The sequence below is a fragment of the Bombina bombina genome, chromosome 6 (assembly GCF_027579735.1).
Source record: "Bombina bombina isolate aBomBom1 chromosome 6, aBomBom1.pri, whole genome shotgun sequence".
Classification (NCBI taxonomy): domain Eukaryota; kingdom Metazoa; phylum Chordata; class Amphibia; order Anura; family Bombinatoridae; genus Bombina; species Bombina bombina.
This window is the reverse complement of record NC_069504.1, coordinates 261,039,927-261,067,084: the sequence shown is the minus strand read 5'-3', so window position 1 is coordinate 261,067,084 and position 27,158 is coordinate 261,039,927. Positions and strand designations below refer to the sequence as shown.

Below are 27,158 nucleotides of genomic sequence, written 5' to 3'. Positions count from 1 at the left end.
GCTCAGCCCTTATTAAGGCAGGTATAAAGGCTAGCCTCAGGTATCCAGCAAGGATAATTATAGAAGAGAAAGAAGGGCAAAATCTGTTAAACACCCCAGAAGAAGCTAGGACATACTGTAAAACAAAGAATATCAAGGTGTAACTAGGTAAATACACCAGCACAGTTAAGATCAAGATAGCAAAAGAGATATACAATGAATGGCAGTGAAGGGAAATTACCAGCTTGCACAGATATAGTAAGCTTGGGTAGTGAATGGATGCAGGTTTTATTTGTTATATGTTGTGGTTTTCCCCCTTTCCCGTTCCTTTTTTCTCTTTTTTCTTTCCCCCTTCCCTCCCCTTTTTTTTTTTTTTTTTTTTTTTTTTCTTCCCCGCCCGCCCCCGGGTACCCCTCTAGAGGCGGGCTGGCTTAGAAGTAAGACGAATTTAATTCTTAGATGAGTAGAAGTTTAAACTTTATTTCCTGGAATGTTGGAGGTGTGTCATCTCCAGCAAAGCGCAAAGGTATTTTAAAATCAATCAAGAAAATAGATCCAGACATAATACTATTACAGGAACTACACCTAAAGGAAGATGAGATAGTAAAACTTAGAGCGAATTGGGTGAATGAAATAATAGCAACACCATGCACACATAGAAAGCGGGGGGTCGCAATTATATTCAGTAAAAAAATTACATATAAAGTAATAAGTAAAGAAATTGATACAGCCGGCAGATTTTTGATTGTTCAAATCGAAGCAGCACATAAAATATGGACAATCTGTAATGTCTATGGGCCTAACGAATTCGATAGGGAATTCTGGGGTAGTATCAAGCAAAAATTAATCCCTTATTTAGGGCAGAATATAATATTAGCAGGGGACTTCAACATGGTGCTACATCCTGAAATAGATAGGTTTCGACAAAAGAGTGCTTCAAAATATAGGAAGGAGGCTAAATTTTTTAGAGAATTTTGTGCATCACTAAAGTTAAAAGATATCTGGAGAACACAACATCCAGATATGAAAGAATATTCCTGTGAATCGAAATCACATAGGAACTTCTCTAGAATCGATCTTTTTTTAATAGAGGAGCATCTACTGAAGATAGATATTATATCCCAGATATATGATTTTACATTATCAGACCATGCAATTATTAGTATCAACTTTAAACTGATGGTGCAGTAAGGGCCGCATGTGAATACATTTAGCTTCCCAGGATATATGATAAATAATAGTCATTTCTGCAACTGGTTAAAAGGGAGATGGAGAGAGTATCAAAATTTGAATAATACATTCAGTCATAAGATAGAAATATTCTGGGAAGCAGGGAAAGCGGTCTTAAGAGGAGACATTAAGAAATATATGGTAAATCTTAAGAGGAAACAGCTAGCCAGAGAGATTCAACTATCTAACCAGCTGCGAAATACATATAGAAACTATATAAACAACCCCTGCAATAACACATGGAAGAAATATACACAGGCTAAAGCAGAGCGGGAGGCCTTTTTAAATAATAAATGGGCACTGGAAGATATTAAATCGAGAAGCTATTTTCAGGGGTTTCAAGGAATTTCAGCTAAACATTTGGTTAAAATCAGAAAATTTAGGAAGAGTAGGAACATGATCTCTCTAATAAAATATAAAAAGGAGACTTACACAAAAGCCTCAGAAATTAGAGAAGCATTTTTTAAGTATTACCAGACTATATATTCTCAGAGAACAATAGACAACATAGCTAAACAGAACTTTTGGAAGAAAGTTAAATTACCGAAAATTACTAAAGATGCACTAGATAAACTAAACCTAGAAATAACTACAGTAGATATAATTACGGCCATAGAGAAGACTAAAGCAGGGAAAGCCCCAGGTCCGGATGGACTCTCTGCAGAGTATTATAAAATAATGAAATTGGAAGTGGCAGAAACGTTAAGTAGTTTGTTCAATAAGTACTATATACAGAATAATAAACATTCATTATATTTTACAGATTCAATAGTTTCATTAATTTACAAGAAAGGGAAACCTCCAGAGGATATGGGCTCATATAGACCCATATCCCTGCTTAATCAAGACTATAAATTATTCATGTCCATCATAGCTAATAGATTGAAGTTGGTTATCGGAGATTTAATCAGCCCGGACCAGACAGGTTTTATGCCGCTTAGGAACCCAGCAAAAAATATGCGTAGAGTCCTTACTTTACTTGATTACTATTATAATAAAATCCACAGTAGAGGCTCTCATTCCCTGCCAGACATGGCCTTGATAACGATAGACGCAGAAAAGGCGTTTGATTCCATTATATGGGACCACATGCTTACTTCTCTTGCCCAATTTGGATTCCAGGGTAATTTTGTTGATACAATTAAACTAATATATAAGGAACCTAGGTCACAACTTCTAGTTAACGGTGAATTATCGCCATATATAACTCTGCAGAGAGGAACCCGGCAGGGTTGCCCATTATCCCCCTTACTTTTTAACCTCGCGCTCGAACCATTGGCTGTACTCCTTAGGCAAGAAATGGAGGGTATTCAGTTGGGCAAGCAGAATATAGTCATAACGCTATATGCTGATGACATTATGCTTTTTATTAAAGACTCCAGTATAAATATTCCAAAAAGTATGGAGATAATTATGCATTTTAGTAAGTTCACTGGATACAAGATCAATGCTCAGAAATCTGAGATCTTATGGATTAACAAGAATAAACATAGCTATACGCGTCACCCTTTCAGGGAGGTAGATAGTATAAATTATCTCGGGGTGTTCATAGGCAGAGATCCAGGGGAATGGTATGGCTTAAATTACACTAAAATGTTTGCGAATCTAGAGGTTGAATTCCAAAAGTGGAACATACTTTTTCTTTCTCTTTCAGGAAAAATTATGTTGATTAAAACAATCTTGTTCCCTCGGATCTTATTCCTGTTACAAAATTTACCTCTGGTTATTCATAAAAAGGATATAGTTTTATATAACCGAGCATGCACATCATTTATCTGGGGCAATAAGAAACCACGCCTGTCAATTGAGAAATTGTCTATTCCTAAAAAATTTGGTGGCATGGCCTTACCAAATTTAAGATACTATAATTGGGTTACGTTGGCTAAATATGGTGCGGACTGGCTGACGGAAGCACAGTATGTCACATATTTCGACATGGAGTCTGATTTAATTGCACCCTTTAGCTTGAAAGCAGCTCTGCACCATGTATACGCCAAACTACCCTCTAATATCAAACAATTAATTACATTCTCAAATATTGTATTAGCTTGGCAGAAATACTGCAAGATGATGGGAGTAGACTGCCAGAAATCCCGGTTTCTACCCATTATTGGGACCCCTGCATTTTCTCCAGGTATATATAATGGGGTATTTAAAGAATGGCATACTAAAGGTATTACATATTTCTCGCAGCTTCTTAGGTTGGACAGTAATATAATTCAATTGTATAGCGTGATATCAGATAAATATAATCTTCCTTCAAATAATTTCTTTGCTTATCTCCAGGCCAGAAGTTTCATAACATCATTAATGGGTTCAGGCATACCAGATTGGAGCTTACATGAGATAGAGCCAGGCCTCAAATTATATAAAGCTGGTGTTAGATCAATCACTTTTTGGTATGAGGCCCTATATTCTAAACTGGGGGATAGACATCTATCTCGAATTAAAGAGACCTTCCAAAGATATTTCACTAATATACAATAATCTGATATAAAGAAGAGTCTAAGTCTATGTGAGGCAACTACAACTAAGACGGGTTGGAGGGAAGCTCATATGAAATTATTAAATAATTTTTATTTAACACCAGAAAGGATGAATAAATGGGTGCGTGACGAACCAAGGTATAGATGTTTCAAATGTTGTGCTGATAAGGCAGATATGTTGCACTGTCTCTGGTCATGCCCTAAGATTAGACAATTCTGGGGGAAAGCCAATTTTTGGTTGAATAGACATTTGCAGCATGGCTGCGAATTTACCCCCAGAAAGATTTTTTTTTTGTGCCATGATCAGACATGTTACGGGGATCAGCAGTTGATTAATACCGTTATCCTAACGGCCCGTATGTTAGTCTTCAAGAAATGGAAGTTAATAAGTGCCCCGAGTATAGCTGAACTCGTAAGTGCAATTAGACTACAAATGAGGATAGAACTATACGACAAAAATTTAGTATCAGAGAAATATCTCAAGAGATATTTCGGGAAATGGTTAAAGTTAATTCAAAAGTGGCCATTGGCATCTCAGAAACAATTTATCACCCCTCTGACAAATTCTGTAGCGTTCCTTTCACTGGTCGCGGGGGAGATCCTCCCGCGGCAGTGGATAGAAGATCAAAATAGATGAAGCGTGAACGGTCAGCGGGGCTGGGAGGGGGCCCCGGGGGAATGGCAGGGGTTAAGATACCAGTAGTTTTCCCTTTCTCCTTTTTTTTTTTTTTTTTTTTCTCTCCTTTTTTGTCTATTTGTTTGATTGTTTCGATTTATCCCCATTTGGTTATTTGATTTTCCTTTTTCTCAGAAATGTTATAAAATGTGAAGTACTAGAAGGCAGAGTATGAAAGTTGAAAAATTGTCTTTAGATAAATGATTATCTTTATTTCCTTTGTTTTCTTGGCATATTTAATTTCATAAAAGATGTTTTCACAATGTTACATATATAATCAGATACAACGATGAATGTTATGTCTTTTTATGTACGAAATGATGTACTTCACCAATAAAAAAAAAAGACTGTTTTTAGGTGGTATCTCACTCCGATGATCACATCACACTACACTCAAAACGGCAGTAGAAATTGCTACAGAGGCTGCGAGGAGGCAGGAACATATATTCATATGTGGTGGGAATGCCCTCAGGTACAGCAGTTATGGGTTAAATTGTCTAAATTGTTGAGTGAGGTGCTCTCGGAAAATATCACCCTGAATGCGACTCAAGCTTTGTTAAATGAACATATAAAACCCTTCAACTCAGCCACGAACACATTCATACACATTTTATGCACAGCTACTAGGATATGTGTGGCGCGTTACTGGAAGGTAAAGATACCCTCATGGGGAGAGGTAATGGAGAAAATTAAGACAATATACAAGCTATCTGAATCAGCCTCATTCATACAAGCCAACCACGAACAATTTTTGAAGATCTGGAATTATTGGATTTTAAGCGGACACTAATTAGACACAGAACGAGAAGATAGACACACTACCAATTTAGATCTAGGGCAGGAACTGAACTATATAGGGTTTTAAGAGACAATTGACTGCTAATAATTATAAATATCCAGAAGAAGTGGGGCTCTCTCCCCGGATCGACGACAGGTGATATAAATGAGCAGGCAAGTTTATGTTTGATGCTACAATGAGTGAGGGGGGGGGGAGTTTATTGTTGCAGTTTAATGAGGGGTAGGGGAAGGGAGAAAAGTTTTATAAAAAAAAACACAACAAAGCGGCACGGAGAGAAAGGGGATGCCACGGAAAATTTCATGTCTTCTGGTATTGATCTGCTGCATTCCCCAATCCGTGTCGCTATTAATGATTGTATGTTTAATCACACGGACTGTTTGCTGGTCTAAATAACCAATCACCAGCTATTTAACTGGCAGACCTAGCTACTTTCAAACTTTGATTGTGGAATCATAACACCTATCAGACTCTTAACTGATGGACTTTTATAAAAAAGAAAAAAAAGAGACGATATTTGTATGAAAAGTATACAAGGTGTGATATACTCTTTATATGTTTTGCAATAAAAATTATTTCAACTAAGACTGGGGTAGATATGCTTTTAAATTCAGGCTGTTTGCATAGCAGTGGAACAGCTGAGATGAATGTCTGTATTTTCTTTTAAGACTGGGGAAGATATGCTTTTAAAATCAGGCTGTTTGCATAGCAGTGGAACAGCTGAGATGAATGTCTATTTTCTTTTAAGACTGGGGTAGATATGCTTTTAAAATCAGGCTGAAGGAGAGAGATATATTAGCGTCAGATTGGCCTGCAAAAGTTTAAAGGAATGTATATACACACACACAATCTCACATCTTTTAGAAGATAAAGGCACTTACCTGCATTCTAGCCGTCCGGCAGTTAGATGACTCAAAGTATGAGAGGATGCCACTCCTCACAAAGACCTGTGTAAAAAGAATGACAGAGTAAACCTACTCAGGCTTTCCATACCAGGGCAGCAGCATGTTAGGAAAACGCAGCAAAGCGCACTGTACAAGTTCCTAACTGCTTAAAAGCTACCACAGCCCTACTATAGAGACTAACGTGGAATACAGCTAAACCCAGCTTGTAATGGAAGATCAGAGCAAGCCTGCTCTGACTTCAAAATAAAAAAAAAAAACTTGATAGAAGAATCGAGGCAAAGAGAATGACTTTGGTTTGTGGGAAGGGAAGTGATACTTAACAGCTTTGCTGTGGTGCTCTTTGCCTCCTCCTGCTGGCCAGGAGTGATATTCCCAACAGTAATCAATGATCCCGTGGACTCACCGTGTCATAAGAAAGAAAGTGAATGTGTGTGTAAATAAAAAAAAAAGACTGTGCACATTTTGTTAATGGAGGTAAATTGGAAAGTGGTTTAAAATTGTCTGCTCTATCCCAAATCATTAAAGTTTCATTTTGACCTGAGTGTCCCTTTAAATATATAACCCCCTCATATGAACACCTTAATCTTATGACTTCATTTATTTCAAATTGTTGATCCGTCTTTAACAGAATCCAATATTTTCTAATTGTCTTCTACACTAGCTAAATGGATATGAGCTGCAGACATTATTTCCAAAAAGCTTAAATACAGAATTGGAGATTAATAGATTTTTATAAAGAAATCTGGTTTATGAACTGTTTTATTAGTATGTGTGTCTGAATATGTCAAATCAAATACGATAGATCAGGGTTATGATAATTTTTTACTAACTTAACTGCTATAAACATAAAACTGTATTTAAATTTTAGTATTTTCTTTGCAATTTTTAGTTTTTAATTGTATGTTTATCTGTATTTTTAAAATTATATAAAATCAATAGAAATTATTTCACAGGCAATTAGCACATCTAGGCAAGTATCCCCGCTTGCCTCTACCCAGTAAAACTCCTTATACATTGTTACCAATGCACAAGTGAATTCTGGGTAAGATATGCAAATTAGATATGCAATATCTCAGGCTTTTTGATTCAAATACTGTGTTAACCTCTAATGAGGTGAGTGCAGCAAATACAAAAATCACTACTAGATAGCCGTTTCGTTCTTATTAGAACTCATTGTTTATATTGTGATGGCTGGATCTTTTTTAGGAAGACGCTGCTTATCCATATCTCTGGCTTATAGTGGGTCATCTGTTCCTGTAGAGGTATGGCGTACTATACCTATCAGTGAACGGGAACAATACACGTTAAATAGGCACTTGTGATCTGTAACGGCTAGGTCGATTACGTATATGCCTTTAACCGCCAGACTCTTTTTGTGCCAATTACAAACTGCTCAAGAACTACTTGCTACACACTGTTTAGACTACTCATCAGGAGTGCAGCAAACATAGGTAGTAGGATCCTGTAAGTAGTTCCTTTTTGGAGCTGCACTCATTTAACAAACTGCATCATAAGAGTCTGTTTCTTTGCAGATGAGACACTTCTAAGATACTGAACAACTGAGGATTTGGACTCTACATTGGGAATGTATATAGTAAAAATTGACAATTATACTCTTCTTTTTCACTTTACTCACTTATTGTTTGACCAATACACATTGGTGTTAAAACACATTCACATTGGGACTGTATAAGTTTGATATTGTATCTCACGTTTTTTATTGTATTTGAATATTATTCATTGTATTTTATTTAAGATACTCTTTTTTTCCTAACATCAATCTTTTAGCTCCTTAGCACAGTACTATATTTCTGTGGATTTACGTATTGCTGTTATATATACATTATTGTAAATGTTTGATTTCAAAGTCCCATTAACAGCCTAGTGTCAATTTATTCCTTCCATTAATATAATTATAAACCTGCTACATGAAAAAAAAATAACTCCTCTGTTGCTATTTAACATGTATGCCATAGAAAATGACAGGAAAATGCTATTTTCATGGTGGTGTTCTCCCATATTCTGGAAATTTTCTTTATTTAAAAAAAAAAAAAAGCTTGTACTTTTAAAAATGCTAAAAATAGCTCCAGCACAGAGGTTAAAACTGTTTTTGCTGAAAGCTATTAGACGGTTAAGAAGGAAATGTTCTTAAGTTTCAATTGTGACATAAGCTTTAAGAATGTATGTGAACTATGCAACTTATAGTCTTCGTTATCTGATATGCAAAGCCCTGTAAATTTTATAAAAGAGAAGGGCTAAAGGAGAAGAAAATGCTGGTGTTTGTTACTAATACAGTATTCCCCAAAATGGAAACTGGTATCACAAATGGTACTTTTTATTGAGCAATATTTCTTGTATGATGCATCCAATTTTACATAGGGTCATATTTCTGTCACAGAAAGGCTACAGTACTTAATGCATAATTAACCTGAAAAGGAAAAAAAATACACACAAAACAAATTTGGCTTAAGTTATAATAAAAACAATACTTACAGCTTCCGAAATTTCAGTATCATCATAAAATGAACCTGTGTCGCTATCTTCAGCCTGGTATATAGTAACCTGATATACCTAAAATAGCAGAATATAAGTGTTAATAAACTGTATAGTGTAAAATCCTCAGTTAATTCATTAAAGGGACAAAATCAAAATTAAACTTTCATTATTCAGATAGAGCAGCCATTTTAAATAACTTTCCAATTTACCTCCATTAACAAAATGTGCAGTCTTTTTATATTTAAACTTTGAGTCACCAGCTCCTACTGAGCACGTACAAGAATAAGTGTGTATGCATTTGTGAATGGCTGATGGCCGTCACATGGTACGTGTATGCATTTGTGATTGGCTGATGGCTGTCACATGGTACAGGGGGAGTGGAAAAAGACAACTTACAATTGTCAGAAAAAAAATCTACTACTCAATGATTTGAAACTCAGACTAAGTGCTATTGCATTGTCTTGTTATCTTACATTTGTTGATTATGCAAATCTACTGTGTTGACTGGTCCTTTAAATAATAAAATGGGTAAATAGTACCAATGTGCTAAATTCTGATCCATACATAAAGAGGCATGACAAGTGATGTCAACCCCACCAAAGTAAATGCTCTCCTGGATGAGTGATCAAACCATGGCAGCCCATATTCCACCCCATGCACTCTTAAAGGGACAGTATACACTCATTTTCATATAACTGCATGTAATAGACACTACTATAAAGAATAAGATGCACAGATACTGATATAAAAATCCAGTATAAAACTGTTTAAAAACTTACTTAGAAGCTGTCAGTTTGCCTCTGTTGAAAAGGTAGCTGGAAAGCCCACTACAAGTGGCAAATAAGACACTCCCCCCCCCCCCTCCCCCTTCTTTTGCATATGAAAAGACCCTTTACACAAACAGGAGCAAGCTGGAGTAGGTAGTCGAGCGTATTCACATAAAACTTTGGGGCTTGGTTAGGAGTCTGAAAATCAGAGCAATGTTATTTAAAAATAAGCAAAACTATACATTAATTAAAAAAAAAAAAAACTTTATGGGCTATATAAATAGATTATCTACAAAACATTTATGCAAAGAGAAAATGAGTGTATAATGTCCCTTTAAGAGAGTTGTGTTAAACCCATAAAAGGGATACAATGAAGGCCATCTTTGAAATAGTCTGTGAATGGACCCTGATTCTGTCTATTTCATTTAAGATTTTTTTTTTAAACTCCCATTTCTGCACAACTAACTCAAACATCAGCTGTTCATTGGCTGATAAAAACTTTCATTGTTAAATATTAAGCCTCCAACAGTATTAAATGAAATATTATATACACAATAGAATTGCATAATCAACAAGTGTATCATAAAAAACAAAACACTATAGCACTTGCTCTGAATTTTAAATGAGCATTTTTTTCTGACAAATTTTAAAATTTGCCTGTCCCCCTGTACAAATACACTGAACTCTTACACATGCTCAGTAGTGGCTGGTACCTCAGAAAGTGTGCATATAAACTAATTGCATAATTTAAAGTAAATTGTGAAGTCTCTTAAAGCTGCATACTCTGTCTGAATCATGAAAGTTAAATTTTGACTTTCATGACATTTTCTCAACACACTATTTTAATTCATTTCTGTCTTTCATGACAGTGCCAGTCCTACAGGAGAAGAGAAAAACACACCACACAACAGAGTTTTAAATTCCTCCCACTTTCCACGATTCCTTAGTATTGTAATACATATGGCCAAGAGAAATTAGAAAATAAAAGCAGGAAAGGCAAAGAAGGCAAAGCAGGGTAAAAGAAGTGCAAACTGATACTGCCTCCAACAGTTATGGAAAAATCAAGGGCAGGTCTTGTGCACTCTCCCCATCATGAAGGAAATTAATATATCATCAGGTAAGCATCAATTTTGTTTTCTTTCATAAGATGGTGAGAGTCTACGAGCCATCACATGTGGAATCCTACACAAACTGTGAAGTCCACAAAAGCACCATAAAATAGGGCAGGAAAAACGGTTAAAGGAATAGTGTACACCAATTTTCATATAACTGCATGTAATAGACACTACTATAAAAGAAGAAAATGCACAGATGCTGATCTAAATTAAAAAAAACAAAAAAAAAACAGTATAAAACCTTTTAAAAACTTACATAGATGCTCCCAGTTTAGCACCGTTAATGAGATTTGGCTGGGACACCCACTAACAGGGGCTGAGAAAACAAGAAGAGAAGACACTCCCCCCCCCCCCCCCCCCTCCCTGCATATGAAAAGACAGATTACAGAATCCTGCTGGCTCTTGTTTATGTTAACGCGTGTATACATCTGACACTGTGGGACTTGGTTAGTAGTCTGAAAATCAGCACAATGGTTTTAAAAAAAAAAATAAGCAAAACTTAATTTTTACAAAAATACTACCAGAATGGGCTTTATAAATGGATCATCTACAATCACTTATCCAAATAAATATCTAGTGTACAATGTCCCTTTAAGGCAACAAAGCAGCCTCAGAAGCGGCAAAAGTGTCAAAACTGAAGAATTTTGTTAAGGTATGTAAAGATGACCAAGAAGAATAAAAGCTTTAAGACAAGCTGCCAAGGTGATTTCAGTAGCTTTAAGTCCCTTGCAGGGACTTGAGAAATGGAAAAAAACAAAGAATTTCTTAAAGGGACACTAAACCCAATTTCTTTTCTTTTATGATTCAGGTAAACAATACAATTATCGTGGAAAAAAAAAAAAAGTGGGTTTCATGTCCCTTAATTCTTTAAAGGGACACTCAGGTTAAATTAAATTTTCATGATACAGATACAGCAGTCTTTTATATTTACAATTTTTGAGTCACCAGATCCTACTGAGCATGTGCAAGAATTCACAGACTATACGTATATGCATTTGTGATTGGCTGATTGCTATCACATGGTACAAGGGGAGTGGAAATATACATAACTTTAAAATGTGTTATAAAAAAAATTCTACTACTCATTTGAAGTTCAGACTAAGTGCTATTGCATTGTCTTGTTATCTTGCATTTGTTGATTATGCAAATCTAATGTGTTGACTGGTCCTTTAAGATAAAATTTCAAGGATCTTACTATAATTAAGGTAAAAATCTCCCTATGTGTTTTTTGGGGGGGGGGGGGGGTTTGGGGGGTTGCGCTGGGCAGGGAGATGGGACTACAATTTTCTAATTTAAAGGGACACTCAATCAAAATTAAAAAAAAAAAACTTTCATTATTCAGATAGAGCATGCCATTTTAAACAACTTTCCAATTTACTTCCATTAACTAAATGTGCACAGTCTTTTTATATTTAAACTTTTTGAGTCACCAGCTCCTACTGAGCATGTGCAAGAATAAGTGTGTATGCATTTGTGAATGGCTGATGGCTGTCACATGGTACAGGGGGAGTGGAAAAAGACATAACTTTTAAAATTGTCAGAAAAAAAATCTACTACTCATTTGAAGTTCAGACTAAGTACTATTGCATTGCCTTGTTATCTTGCATTTGTTGATTATGAAAATCTACTGTGTTGACTGGTCCTTTAAGTTTTCAGAAGAAAACCTTAGAAAGGAAAGTAGTTTTTTCTTAAAACTGCTTTATTCTGATGAGAAAAAAATAGCTAAAACAAAGAGAAGCATTCAAAACAGTTTAAATGTCCAGACCATGCAGAGGTTCAAACCGCTAAGCCTGAAGAACACTCAAAATTAAGTTAAGGTTTCACTGAACAAAGGCTTGAATGTCAAGGAGACTTGTGAATTGAGAGATTTAAAGTTTTGACGGAAGAAGGGATCTCGAGAGAGATGGTGCTTTCTGAGAGGAAAACGCCATGGCTGGCTGGAGTGCCAAGCCCTGCAAGGCCATGCAGGAGAAAATAAAATCAGAGACCCTTTCCTGATTTATCCTGGCTAGTAAGACAAAAAGGAGGAAAGACTTAAATCCAATTGAATGACTTGGGAAGCACTAGAGTATTATTTAGAGCCACTTGTGGATCTCAAGATCTAGCACAATATGGGATAGCTTGTAATTAAAAAGAGAGGCCATAGAGGTTTATGTCTGGTTTTTCCAACCTGGTTGAATGCTTCCTGATTCAAGTCCGATTCTCAATTGTCCACACCCATAATATAAATTGCTGAAATCAAGCAATAATGGCGTTCTGCCCAAATCAGAATGTGTGCTACCTCTTAAAATTGCTAAGGAACTTTGCGTACCGCCTTGGTGATTGATGTAAGCCACTGCTGTAACATTGTTTGACTGAAAGCTCAAAAAAACCTGCTCTTTTTCAGGGGACCCCAGACTACACCCCAACCCAACAGGCTGGCACCTATGGTAATTACTACCCAATTCCAACAGAGAAATTATTGGTGAGTCTGCCACTAAGTTAGAGAATGTCTTGTCTTAAAGTCTAAAAGAGATCTTTTGAGACTTTTTTGTTATCTCAATTCCACTGTTGCAACATTTAAAGCCGCAAAGAACAGAAGTGAAATCTGGCAAAAGGAACAGCATCTGAACCCACTACCATGAGACCAACTACTTCCATGCATTGAAGCAGTGTAGAAAGAAGTGCTTAATGGAGAAGAGCACAGTGTGCAAGGATCTGTGAGAGATAGTCTCATTGTTAGCCTATTATGAAGCCCAGAAAGGCAACTCTGGTTTGTGGTTGTAGAGATCTTTTTTGGAGTTTGATTTTCCAACCATGGGAGCAAAGGAACTGAAGGAGTTGAGTTTGTTTGTTCCTGAACCATCTGAAAAGCAGAATGTTCTCTAGGTAAGAAGCTACTGCTGTGTCCTAAGCTCTTACTACAGAAAAAGTTACAATAATTTTTGCGAAGGCTCTGAACAAAATTGCAGTTTGTCATAAAAGATGGCCACCCCCTGTGAGGGAAAGGAGAAAGCAGTTTTGACGGGAAAAGTGATCTTCTGCCAAGCTTTAGAAATGATCCTAATCATATAAGAGCTCTGGTATGTGCTAAAAAATTTGCCCTGAAAAATTTGATGACAGAGTACCTCATTTTTAGGTAAACGTGCCCAAAATTGTATGTAGAGTTATCTGGTATAACTATGTCCCCAGCCTATCTGAATCATGTGTACATGTTCATGCTAATAGCCTGTGGGCTGAGTGCAAATACCTACTTACCTGTCAGCACTCACTCTACCGTGCTTACCAAGCTGCAGGAGATCTGTTACCAGTAGAACAGCCCATCATGTGTAGTACACAATAACACAGGATCTAAAGAAGAAGTACCTCGACACACCAACAAGAGGAAGCTGCAGGACATGTCCCAGGCAACACCTAGGGCAGGCAAGTGACAAACTTCCGCAGGAGAATTACTCTCACTGACAATGTTCTCCTTTACACCCCATTTTTTCTTACTCCTGGCACTCTAAGGGGGATTAGTTTGAAAACCCCTTTCAATCAACATGTGGATCAGCATTTCAAGTTTAACCATCACTCCTTGCTGGAGGCAAAAAAATGTCAAAAATCATGGGAAAACCGGAGGGATTCAAGCTATGTTGTGTGGGGTATTTTGCCCCTCCCTGTAGGACTGGACTTTAATCCCACATGTAATGGCATGTGGACTCATTATGAAAAAAATATTTACAACATATAAACGGGCTCCTAGATTTTAAACAAATTTATAAAGCCCAGTTGTAGACGCTGCAAAACAGGAATCCATAAAGTCATCTTAAGATACAGCCAAAAAAAAGTAACAATGTGGCTTTTTTGTATACTTCATAAAATGAGCAATGGAAAAAAAAAACTAGCAATAAAATGTTTTTACCTCATCATTGAGATCGTCATCTTCATCATCATCAGTTAGCCTCTGTTCATCTTCACTAGGAGTGTAATCATCAGAATATACAGACTCAACCTCGAATTCAACACTGAATTGATCAGAATCTGAAGCATTATCTAACCAATCAGAGTTTTCACTAGCCGTTCGTATATCAACATCCTAAACAAAAGGAAATTAAAGACCTTATATAACTTATTCTGGCTTCATAATGCCAATATTGACACTTTTAGATGTTTAAGAAAAATGCTGGACTACAAAAAATAAAAAATAATTTGATATCAATCTTCAGCTATTTCATAGCTATATTTCATATGACAGATTTTACAAAATAAACTACTTTATTTGCTAATTATTATTTTTTTTGCCCAGAAATAAAACAATTACGCTTTAATTAGTTTGTAACACTTAACATAAAAGCTTCACCATAGGATTTACAGATTTATTGCCCTTTTTTGGGGGGGGGGCAGGCTCTATCTACTCTTTAGAAAGGGCATAAAACCCCTTGAGATTGTTTTGTAAAATATTTATAAATTACCATTAAATATAGTACAGTTGCATAATCAATAGATGCATAATAAAATTACAATGCAATAGCACTTACGCTGAATTTCAAATAAGGAGATAATTTTTTTCTGACAAGTTTAAAATATCTATTTAGAGACCCCAAGCCATCCATGCCACCTAAAATTTAGCTTGGTATGCCTAGATCCTTGCAGATGTTTAATACAAACCCATCTTTTATTTAGATATAATAGAATGTGTGTGTCGTGTGTGTGTGTGTAAAACACATTATATAAATAAAGATTAGAGATAGATATACAAAGAGCTAGACAGAAATACAGAGACACAAAAGTTTCCAGCTCCTAGATTATGAACAAGTTTGTTAAACCCGGTTATCTGAATAATGGAAATTTAATTTTGATTCAATATAAGAGGCTGCACATGTGGAATTATTCTTGTAGTTATTTTTTTTTTTTACTTACAGGAATAGAAGAATCTGTTGATTCGCCGCTATTTCTATCACACCGTAAACCGCTTATCACCCACCATGAAAGGCTTTCATCAAAGGTAAGTGAAATGCTGTCTGACTTATGCCGCTTTCTTTGCTGATCTGAAGGAGAATCAGATGAAGATTTTTCCTCTGTGCAATGAAGAAAAAAAAAATATATATCTTACACACAGAATTTCTATACCTGGCTCAGTTCCCTAGATAGCACTCAATAGCAAAAAGTGGCTCTTTTATGAGGAAGCAGGATTGAAAAAGAAGTTCCTGAAACCCCACCTTTTCAGGTGGCTAAGACTCCTCTTCTTTATTAAGGCCATTCTTTGCTAACAAGCAGTTGGTCACAATGTTTGTACTTTCAAAATGTGGGGTTGCATTTCCCCCTAGGATATAGGTGATAGCATGCAACAAACATTTTTTGCTAAGGCTCCAGGGTTCTAAAAATACAATTTTTTAATCTAGAGGGATAAATCCCTCTATTATGTAGCTAATACTGTCGCATTTACCACTTTACCTAGACTGGAATGAATGAGTGATCACAATGATGATGACTTGCCCCAACTATGCACCAAGGTGTTTTTAGATTAATAAGGGACACTTTTAGAGCAGCTATAAGTAACATGAAAAGTCATGAGATCCCAAACCCTTGTTCATAACCCTGTCATTTAATCTCTGGCACTTTTATTGCAATCACCTACCAGCTGACGGTGTTATCTGGGCTAGAAGAAAAAACTAGAGCTGCAACAACTAATCGGCATAATCGATAATAATCGATTATGAAAATAGTTGTCAACGAATCTCATAATTGATTAGTTGGTTTGCACTTAGTTGGTCTGTGCACAACACCAGCTGCTTCACTGCAATGAACTCCTGCACAGGGTATTGTGTTTTATGGTTATGTCCTTAGCCTAAAGGACGTCTACTTTTCACTTTTTCAGGACAGTATACGTTTACAACTACCCCTGGCTTATGTGCAACCCAGATATAATAGTCATCATTTGGATTGTTTATATTAAATCTGGTGATTTGTAACTATGCTTTTCATGATATAGTGCCAAGCCTGTTGTTTACACCTTGCCCCTAGATTGATGGGAGTTATTTAAATTGATGTGCACTATTATCTGTTTGCACAATTATTAGCGTATTGCTTGCTATTGCTGATTATATGTACTGTATAAATAAATGTGTAAGGCTTTGTCCTGTTATTGATATACAGTCCTTAGCGCTTTTGATCTTTTTTATTGTTTTTTTATATTTTTAATAAATTGTGATAATATGTACCAGATTCAACCTTTATAAGTATATTTTAGTTATTTTTAGAGCGGACTAGATATTTCCCCTAACCTTATAGCTGGTTATTTACCATTGCATATAGATATTCAAGATATTTTTATGTTAGAATGAAGTCAAGGGTTACTTTATTGAGAGGCCCCTTGCCAAGGTAGAAAACACTTAGCATTGGTGAAGAGCTAACAAAGATAAATATCCCACTTTGGTGAAATTGGCTAAACCCTACTTACACACCTCAACAGCCTTTTCTCTGCTGCAGGAAATATAGCTGCAAACAGAGAACCAGCCTTAGCCAGAAGCATGTGGACATGTTGAGATTTTTGCATTTCAATGCAAAGTTTCTGAAAGAGTGAATAACAGAATGTTATTAACAGTGATAGTCTAACTCTTTCTAGTTCTACCTCTTTTCAAACAGTTTGTGGTTTTGTTTAATTATAAAACTGTGCTCTGCTGCTTAGAAATTGAAGAAACAGTTGTGTTAATGTAAAGTTTTAGTCTGAAGTTTATATTTGTAACACTCATTACGTAGATTTTATTTAAAACATAGAAAACTATTACCGATTCTCTTTTTATCCGATTAGTCGAAAAAATAATCGGCCGATTAATCGATTATGAAAATAATCGTTAGTTGCAGCCCTAGAAAAAAACCTTAGCAACCCAATTGATATGAGTTGTGGTCTCATCGAACTGTTCTTACTGGCCGTGTGGCAGCTCTAGAGAAGCCCTCGTCATTTTGCTCACAATATAAAAACATTTTAAAGAAGAGTATAATGCCAGTAGGTAGATATGTGTGTGTGTGTATGTATGTATGTATGTATGTATGTATGTATGTATGTATGTATGTATGTATGTATGTATGTATGTATGTATGTATGTATGTATGTATATATATATATATATATATATATATATATATATATATATATATATATACATACACACATATATACATATATATATATACACATATACATACATACATACACACACACACATTTTATACATTTCATAATGTGTATTTTTCCCAATTTACTGTATTTTAACAAGTGGTTACGCTTGAGCTGCTGAAGGAAAAAAAAGTAAATCTGAAGTACAAATTCAAGGGGTGCAAAAAACTAGAAATAGCTTCAGCACAGGGATGAGAAATCTCAATATCAAAAGGGCCAGTGTTCTCTGATGAGTGCTTATGGTGTGAGACAAAATATAAAGCTTTGTAAAAAAAAAAAAAATCACAAACAATACATTGTCTTCCATAAAAGTTGTATAAAGGTTAAAATGATTGTAAAGTTTTGCCTGATATCTAAAACTAATCTTAAAAACAATGGCACTTTCATTCATTAAACTTTAAAGCTTATTTTACAGAATTGCTGCTCTTCTAGGTTTACACAATGCATATTTTATCTGCTAATGTTGTAGTTTACCTGGGAGACCAGGAGCACAAACAAACAGATTTTTGAAAAAGGACAGTAACCAATTTGTGATTTTTATGTTTAGTTATGCATAATGAAACACTGCAATATTTTGAATATTATTTTTTCCCCTTTTTGTGTAATTTAGCTCTGAAATGTATGCAATTTCTAATTCTCAGAGTTTGAAATGCATCCTGCTGACTTATCAAGGCTAATGCTGTTACATATTTGTCCCTAATTGAATTTTTCAGGTAACATCTGCAAAACAATGTACTTTATACTAACTGACAGTGGCTAGGCTAGCCTTGTTGTTTGAGGACTAAAGCTCAGACTTGCTCCTACAGATAAGAAATGATGGGTGAAGTTTGGCCATTGAAAAACAATTGCAGTAAAAAGGATGTTAATTTGTTTTAAAAACGTTTAGACTTGGACGATGTTATTCTATAGCAACACAGCAGAAATGTCTTGTAATTATAAGGTGTTTAGTGTATCCCTGCACAGATCAGTTATATTAAACACTAAATAAATAAATAACATAACTAACAATTCATACATAAGATGTGTCCCTTTGAGCAAGAGACAATGTAAAAGGGGGGGGGGGGGGGAACAAAAAAAAAAAAACACTCCTGTCAAACATTTGCAAATGAACTACTAAAATGAATTGTAAACAATATAACCATTAAAGTTGTAGTTTTTGTCTCCCCTTTACTTTGTTCCCAATTATCCATTTTACTTGCTGGAGTGTATAAAATGGTTTACAAATAGTTTATTTTGGCATTTGAAATAGCTGATTTTCCCTGTGGTAGCCTAACCTATACTGAAAATTTAAATACTGAAGTATTGGCTATAAAAAGCTATGCAAACAGGAGTTTACACTCCCAGTGGTATGGAAGATAATAAAATTTTACATTTTCAATTGCTCTAAGGGCCTGATGAACAAAAATGTTCCTGGTTGAAGGAGATTGTAGGGCAGACTTCACAGGGGCTGAATTCACTGAATGATCAAAGAAAAAGGACGGAGCCGTACAGCACTGCATACAGGATTTTTCTAATTTCTGTATCTGAAGGAGAGAAGTCCGGTGCAATTTAGCACTGCATGATATAAGAGTTTTGATACACTTTGTGCAATGTATTTTATATTACTTTACACTTCAGATTGGGTCCTTTCAATATTACATTTAAGCTTTGCACTTTCTATTTTATTACATTTAGATCAAGCAGGGATTTTACCAATTCTGATTATGTTTTGAAAGTAAGATCATACTTTGTATATTTCGGTGTATAGTTTACAACTTACATTGCACTTTGTAGTTCCTCCATTGTAAAATAAAACACAGCTTCAGAAAGTGGGAGGAACAGTGGAGTTCCCTGTGTATGTTTGAAGCTCTCTTACAAGTCTTGTGAAAGGCTGTAAGCATTTTACACAAGCTGATCTCCTGAATTATCACACTAGCTGTATGCAGGTGAAGTTTACTCAAAATTCAAAATACAGTTATTTAAACTGACAGAAAAGCAATATATATACTAAGCTATAGGTAAAAACAAGTTAAATTGTAATGAAAACATTTTAATCTGAAATTGATGCAAACTGAGCTTTTATATCAGTCCCAAGTGTTCTCCAGTTACCTTACCTCTGCCCATGTGAAATTCTGTATCCCAGAGAGCTTTATTACTTTCTATGGAAGGCATCTTATCTCTCTGGGATTTTCAGGTTCCACCCTTTATCTTGGAGAATTCAGCCCTGTGACTATAATTTCTCTCCAAACTAGAGAATCTTTGCTTGTCAGTACCATAGAAAGTAATTAAGCTCTCTGGGCAACTGAAGCGGTCAGTTTGTTTTATTTTAAATACAAGTGCAATATAATTTGTAAAAAAGATAAAACGTACAAAGTTTTATCCTAGTTTGTTAAAGATACATAGAAACTGTGAAAGCAAAATACATTGCACCGGGCTTGTCTCTGCTTCACATACAGAAATTCAGTGAACGTCCCTTGGAGAAGTAGAGCATTATCTGCTTTTTAAGAATTTCACTAGGGATATTGCAGTGCTGGTGAATCATTTTAAATCATCTCACCTGAGCGGAGAGCTTTAGATTACCAGGCCCTAAGAATTGGGCTTTGATATACAGACAGAGAAAAGATAAAGCATATGTGTATAGAAAGTTATAACATATGGAGATCAGATTTCAATGCAAGCTCAGTCCATTTTACTGAGTTATGGAGTCAAAGAACTATGTCAGTTAGATATATATATATATATATATATATATATATATATATATATATATATATATATATATATATATATATATATATATATATATATATATATATATATATAGATATATATACATATATATACATATATATACAGAAAGATGGGTGTAGGAATGGCGCTAGAAAGACACCCTATAAATATATTTTAGATAGATTGGAGTGGTAAATTTGCTGCCTATGAATATCTACCCAAAGAAAAACTGAGCCCCCAGGAACAGTTTACTTGGTAGGAAAAATATGTATTAAAGAGAGGGAAAATAGGGGAAAAAAGGGAAATTCAGGAAGGCGCAACACTCTGGAAAAAGAATCCAAGATAGGGAGTATTTGGGTCAGTGTGTTTTAGATGACCTATTACTCAAGTGATATATACCTAATGGATTATTGCTAAGGGTGCCTATGTTGTTAGTAAGAGGAGTAACATCTACCTGAGCACTACAGCTGTACTGATCCCTGTCATTCACCGCATCATTATCACTAGGAAAGAGAGAGCAGAAGATATAACTTTATCTCAAGCTGCTTGCTGCTGTCCTCATGCCTGTGACTGAGATGTAAAGCACTAAGCATCAGCTGTATATGTTTAGTGATTCACGGTCTCCAATTATCAAGGACTGAATACTATTCGGGAGAGAGTATTAAAGAGATCTCTGGATCGAAAAAGGACACCTCTCCACTTTACCACAGACACCAAGGGGAAGAACTACCTATACACTACGCAGCACTTACCTCATGAGATTGAGGTAACGGAGTGTAAGTATACTCCCAACGGGTTCGTTGTGGAACGTGGATTCATTGATATATCCTGTTTAACCATTTTGGATTTTTTGCATTCATCTACAGTTATAGAAGTTCACTTGCCTTATTGGATTAAAACTCTGAACTTTCACAGGACTTTTATTGTTGAAACACAGTCTGACAGTCAACACTACGTTTCTATATTATTATTACTATTATAATTTACTCTATATTCTGGCTATTATAATTTACAATATCAATCGTAGGTATTTTTATAATTTTTTGTCAACTTTTGAATATTTTAGGCATTTTTAGGCGTTTGTGTCTTTTTCTGTTATAGGTCTGTATGTACTTAATTGGTCACATACCATCCAACAGAACTTTTAGACATTTAATAATCAACAAACATCCTATCAAAATAACTCTTAGTAAACATTATATTACCTCTCCTCTATATTACATTATATCTTTATTTGATATTCCCTTAGCAATAATCCATTAGGTATATATCACTTGAGTAATAGGTCATCTAAAACACACTGACCCAAATACTCCCTATCTAGGATTCTTTTTCCAGAGTGTTGCGCCTTCCTGAATTTCCCTTTTTTCCCCTATTTTCCCTCTCTTTAATATAAATATATATATATATATATATATATATATATATATATATATATATATATATATATATATACACACATACACACACACACATATATATATATACATATACATACACACACACATATATACACACACACACACACCTACCTAAAGAAGCAATGTATCATCTATTTTATACTCTACTGCTGGTATAACAAGTAATTGGAAACACATTAAAGAGAAAACAATTTTACAAAGCACTGTCCCCTTTAGCGGTGAGACAGGAAACTTACAGCCATTGCTCCACTGTGCAACCTCATCAAATGGAGGTGAGGACTGGGAAGTCATCAATATATTCCAGGATTATTTTATATTATTAACAGTTCAACTCAATAGAAGTACATTTTAAAGATACCTAAATAGGTGTCAGATAAAGATTATGCCTCCCTAACAGAAATGGTGGTAAAGGGAAAAAAAAAAAATCCAAAAAGAAATTACATTAGATGGTGATAAACCCAAAAAGCATATGGAATCTGTCCCCCACCTTAGATGTCCCAGACTAACATGATGACAGGTATGTAGTATAGGGAGCTAGGATTAACAGTGGCGTGCTTCCACACCGACAAGCCTACCTGAAAGCATAGCAGAATCTTCCAAACACTGGAGGAAAACTTGTGGTTTACAAGTTAGCAACATTTTTTTTTCTTCTACTGTAAATCTTTGAAAAACAATTGAGGAAGATTTCTTTACTACCTTAAGTGGTAATGTTCAGTAGAAATTATTCAGTTTGAGCACATTGAACATTAAAGGGACACTGAACCCAATTTTTTTATTTCATGATTCAGATAGAGCATGCAATTTTAAGCAACTTTCTCTTATTTCTACAATTTTAAGCAACTTTCTAATATCCTCCTATTATCATTTTTTCTTCGTTCTCTTGATATCTTTATTTGAAAAAGGCATCTAAACTTTTTTTTAATTCAGAACTCTGGACAGCACTTTTTCATTGAATTTATCCACCAATCAGCAAGGACAACCCAGGTTGTTCACCAAAAATGGGCCGGCATCTAAACTTACATTCTTGCATTTCAAATAAAGATACCAAGAGAATGAAGAAAATTTGATAATAAGAGCAAATTAGAAAGTTGCTTAAAATTTCATGTTCTATCTGAATCTGGAAAGAAAAAAAAAAATTGGGTTCAGTGTCCCTTTAATAATTAATACAATTTGCTTGTATGAGGACTTCCCATAACTCACTTTAATATCTAGCACACATGCAAGGCTGAAGCTGTAAGATGCTATATGATATTGATACATGTGATCACTACAATAAATACATATGAACAATAAAGTTGCTAAATTAGCTAAAGGACTCTGATTTCTAAGCATGAAAACAGTATTTAACTTCCTTTAGACATCTTTGATTTTAAAAGCAATGAAACACCTCTGCCTCTGGTACCTTTTAATTGCCCTACAAATGCAAGCTCTTGTACTTAACCCCTGAATAATGGTTTATTGCATCCCTGCAGCTAATCCAGGGACAATACAGAAGTAATGCACAGGAGTCAGCATTTGGATAGACGTAGAAAGTGCACGAATTGCAACTACGGAAGCTTATAATAGCAACCACCTACATAAGTGCTATTGAGATATGTTTATACACATACCTGTTTCACCATGACTTTTCCTCTGGGATGAGTTACTTGGTTTAGAGTCAGAATCTGGGGATGTCAGTTTATCTTCTGCAGCCAACAGCTAAGTAAGAATATACAGTAAGTCATGCAAACATGCAATGATCTACTGACAAGTTAAACCTGGACTCTAACAGCCCTATCTTTCTAGGAGCATTTAGATTTGCATCTGCTATATCGCGTTTTTGATAACTATAGTTGCTCTCTGTCCTAGTTTAGCTTTAACAAGCCAATGGGAAGTTACCATATAACAAACATTATAGGATGCCTACAATTCCGGAGCATTAATAAAAACAGAGAAGCACTCAACCTGAGAAGTAACAATAACACAATGTAGCTTGTTCTTTGGCTAGTTACCACCCAAGAAGCAGCCTCTTTTTGCTAAACATGTGCCTTTCACAGAGAACCTTCCTGTAGTATATCAGTCTGATCCTGTCTAATTCCTGAGCATTCCCTGCAGTGACTAGTTTCCTTCAAAACAGTCTAAAACCAGAATAATAAAACTTTAGTGAGCTGAGCTCTAGCTAATTAGTATTTTTGACAGTTCTTGGTCTACATTCTAATAATTGGAAAGTATTCACACCTTTTGATCATTTTGTTTCTCAGGAACACTACAAATTTCATTTCCAGACAATGCACCATCAGCTGAATCTGAAAGGAAAAATAGAATATCTGAAGATATAATTCATATATACATATCATGAACGTAGTCATTAGTTTATCATAAAACTTAGCAATTTGCTGGAGTAACACTTCTACTAAATTTAAACTATTTACACAATTCTAAGATTTTCCAAATAGAAATGTTTTGCATTGTATTTATTAATAATGCATTAGTCTAAAATACATTTATTCTGATTACTATCAAGACAGATGTGTATGCACATTAGAAATAGTAACTTCCTAAATGAATGGCAATTACCAGTTTTATACAGCTAGTGTTTCTCTATAAAAAAAAAAAAACACATAAGGGATATCATTACAGAGCCTAAGAAAAAGGAGTACCAGTAACTTACCTTGAGAACCAATATTTACTAAATTCTTGGATATCATTGCATAAAGCCTCCTGAAATAGAAAATACAGGAATATTTTGGTCATCAACTAACTGTCCCTTATGTATCACATTTGAAAATGGAAACATTTCTTCCTAAATATTTCTAAACCACATACTGCACATCAACAAGTGACAATTAACATTCTGTTAATTACCTGGGTTCTTTTACAGAAAAGCTCTGTACACCAAATAGTTCTCCAAGAGGATCATTAGAACAGTGGACAATATGTTGCTGCTTCTCGTCATACAACTGCTTGGCCATAATGTATTGACCAAGATGGTAAATAACCTATAGCGCAAGTATGAAGATAATGCAATAAACTATAGTAAAGCATTGCAAAATAGCTCATGTATAATGGAGATAAAGAATTACATGGTGTTTACTGATTACAGAATGCTTGCTCACCTCTTTCATTGTAAAGGTTTCCTTTTGTGCACCTGCAGACCTTAGCAATTTCAGCAGCAATGGCTTTGGTCTAACCTTTAATTTAAATAAAAAATTTAAAAAAATTAAATTAATATATTTTTTATTCATTTATTAATAATCCAAAGTAATTTTGAACATAGAAATATCCTCCAGCATATTAAAAGTGGCAGAAGTGACTGACAGTACACAGTCTCCCTATTTGTTTTACTAAGGTAAGTCAACTTGAATGCAGTAGTTTATGCACATGTATATGAAGCATATTAACTGACAAGCACCCTGTAAGTACAGAGCTATGGGCAGCACAAGTGCACATTTACCACTCTTTAAAAAGCCAACACTCAGAAATAATCAAATACTGTAATCATTTAAAAATATCATTAAACTATATGAATTTACTCATTCAAATCATAACACAGTCTAGCAACCAAACTGTAAAGTTGTTTTTAAATACTTACCATTGCCTCCTGGTCCGACTTCGTCATTTGAGGACTTTCTAAACAATTTGTAGTAGACGACATTATATTGCACCTCTGCCTACAACAAAGACAAAAATTGCTATTTATTTAAAAGCACTAGTTTAAAATATAAAAATATATACTTTTAACAATTATGAAAATAATGCACTAGCAAAAATATTAATAAAATTAAATTAGAAGAGTGGAGATCAGCCTTGGTGAATAATGTTACTCTCTGTACAAGTGCATCCTTAGTAATGCTTTATCACATTGGTACCAAGACTCATGATAAGCATTTTAATATCAGTATACATTTCGATTTTGTTAGCATGCACCAACACTACATCTGTAACTCAGTATTGTCTCCTGTAGATCCCTATAATATTCTGCATAAAAAAAAAAATAGCAAAACAATATGCCCCTTCCTTAAACACAACACAAATTGCATCTTACCTTAAATAAATATCATAGAAAAGTTATTAAAGTGCTTTTTCAGAAGCAGTAAGAAGCTCCTTGGTTGTGTAAAGTGCAGCAAAGCAACCTGTATCGTCTCTTTAAATAACAGCCAGTAGACAAGTCAGGGCTAGACCCAGTGCAGAGAGTGTGCATGTCTGAGCATGAACCACAACTGCGCTGACTCACCACCTGTCCACAGTCATCATCAGCACAGTCATACCGGATCAGCCAGACACAACAAGCAGCTTGTGACCGGAATTATCAACACCCAACCCCACCAGCCAGAGGGTGCCCACCCATAACCTCTCCAGCCAGAGGGTGCCCACCCATAACCTCTCCAGCCAGAGGGTGCCCACCCATAACCTCAGAGACAAAATCTTATTATAATATTTAGTGTGTAACATATAACACGTGAAGAACTTAATCGAATACTTCAAGTTAATGTTTGGCTTCTATAGAAAATGCACATAGCATGCGTTGTAAGCTATGGCAAACAATAGAAGAAACTCAGCTCAATACACGGGCATACAATAAAATAGGTCTAAATATATGTATGTGGGGTTTTTTTTACGTACAATTGCATTACAGTCTAAACCTCTCGTACACACTGGCCGGAATATATCAGAAATCGTTCACTCTAAACAGGGACCCCCAATATTGCGCGCTTAGATATAGAACGATACATTGTAATTTGCAACTGGTTTACCCCCACATAGAGGTATCTTGGAGTTACTACACTCAAACATAAGCTTGTTGTGACTCACATGGTGGGAAGTCATTAGGCCTTCGATTTCCTCATAATAACGATATTCTTGCTTGTATATATAAAAAAAATCTCACCTCCGTTTAACGAAGCCCTAACCGACCGCTCTTTTTTATATACGCAGCGTTCACTGTTTCATGTTGAACGTTTTGTCAAATTATTCCTTATAGAGTAGATCAGCGCAATCGAACCAGCATATAGTCGTAATGTAAGCTGTCCCTCTATAGGAAAAAAACAAGAACTGCAAGGCACTGGCAGCTTTGCAATGTTTGCCATTTACACAACAAATCTTAATCTCGCGATAACAACGCACCCAGTTTTGGAAGAAACTTTGTTTCGTAAGCGCATGCGTAGCTTGTATTTATTTCAATACAGTACAGAGTACAGTAATAATGCGCGCTTGGGATGATGGGATCTTGAAGTTTTCTGCTTTGGATCTTGATATTTTCCTGATGGACGAGGCTGAAGTTGGCTGGCTTCTTATTCGGACAGCTTCTTATTCGTTGAAGTTGGCTTCTTATTCAGCCAGCTTCTTATTGGGCAACTGAACACAATCAGATAAAAAAAAAGCTGTTTAAACAAAATGTCTACAATTATTTTTATTTTAAATAAAATAATAGACTTTCTCAAAACCTTACATTTTATACAAA

The 27,158-nt window shown here is 35.2% G+C and overlaps 1 protein-coding gene across 5 annotated transcripts in view; it reads right to left on the bottom strand.

Moving 5' to 3' along the window:
• The window catches only part of MDM2 (MDM2 proto-oncogene), a 48,708-nt gene extending 21,932 nt beyond the window's left edge, over window positions 1–26,776 (bottom strand). The window contains exons 1-10 of one of the 5 annotated variants that reach the window (XM_053716809.1): window positions 26,510–26,776; window positions 25,290–25,368; window positions 24,814–24,888; window positions 24,563–24,696; window positions 24,369–24,418; window positions 23,936–24,003; window positions 23,329–23,416; window positions 15,332–15,489; window positions 14,334–14,507; window positions 8,566–8,643 (exon numbers count right to left, since the gene is read on the bottom strand). In XM_053716809.1, the coding sequence (XP_053572784.1) occupies window positions 8,566–8,643; window positions 14,334–14,507; window positions 15,332–15,489; window positions 23,329–23,416; window positions 23,936–24,003; window positions 24,369–24,418; window positions 24,563–24,696; window positions 24,814–24,888; window positions 25,290–25,368; window positions 26,510–26,511 (906 nt within the window). In that variant the 5' untranslated portion in view covers window positions 26,512–26,776. Of the gene's footprint in view, window positions 1–8,565; window positions 8,644–14,333; window positions 14,508–15,331; window positions 15,490–23,328; window positions 23,417–23,935; window positions 24,004–24,368; window positions 24,419–24,562; window positions 24,697–24,813; window positions 24,889–25,289; window positions 25,369–25,742; window positions 25,810–26,509 lie in introns of those variants that run through there. The other 4 variants (XM_053716812.1, XM_053716810.1, XM_053716811.1 and 1 more) reach the window with 4 other exon arrangements.
• Window positions 26,777–27,158: the final 382 nt, after the last annotated feature.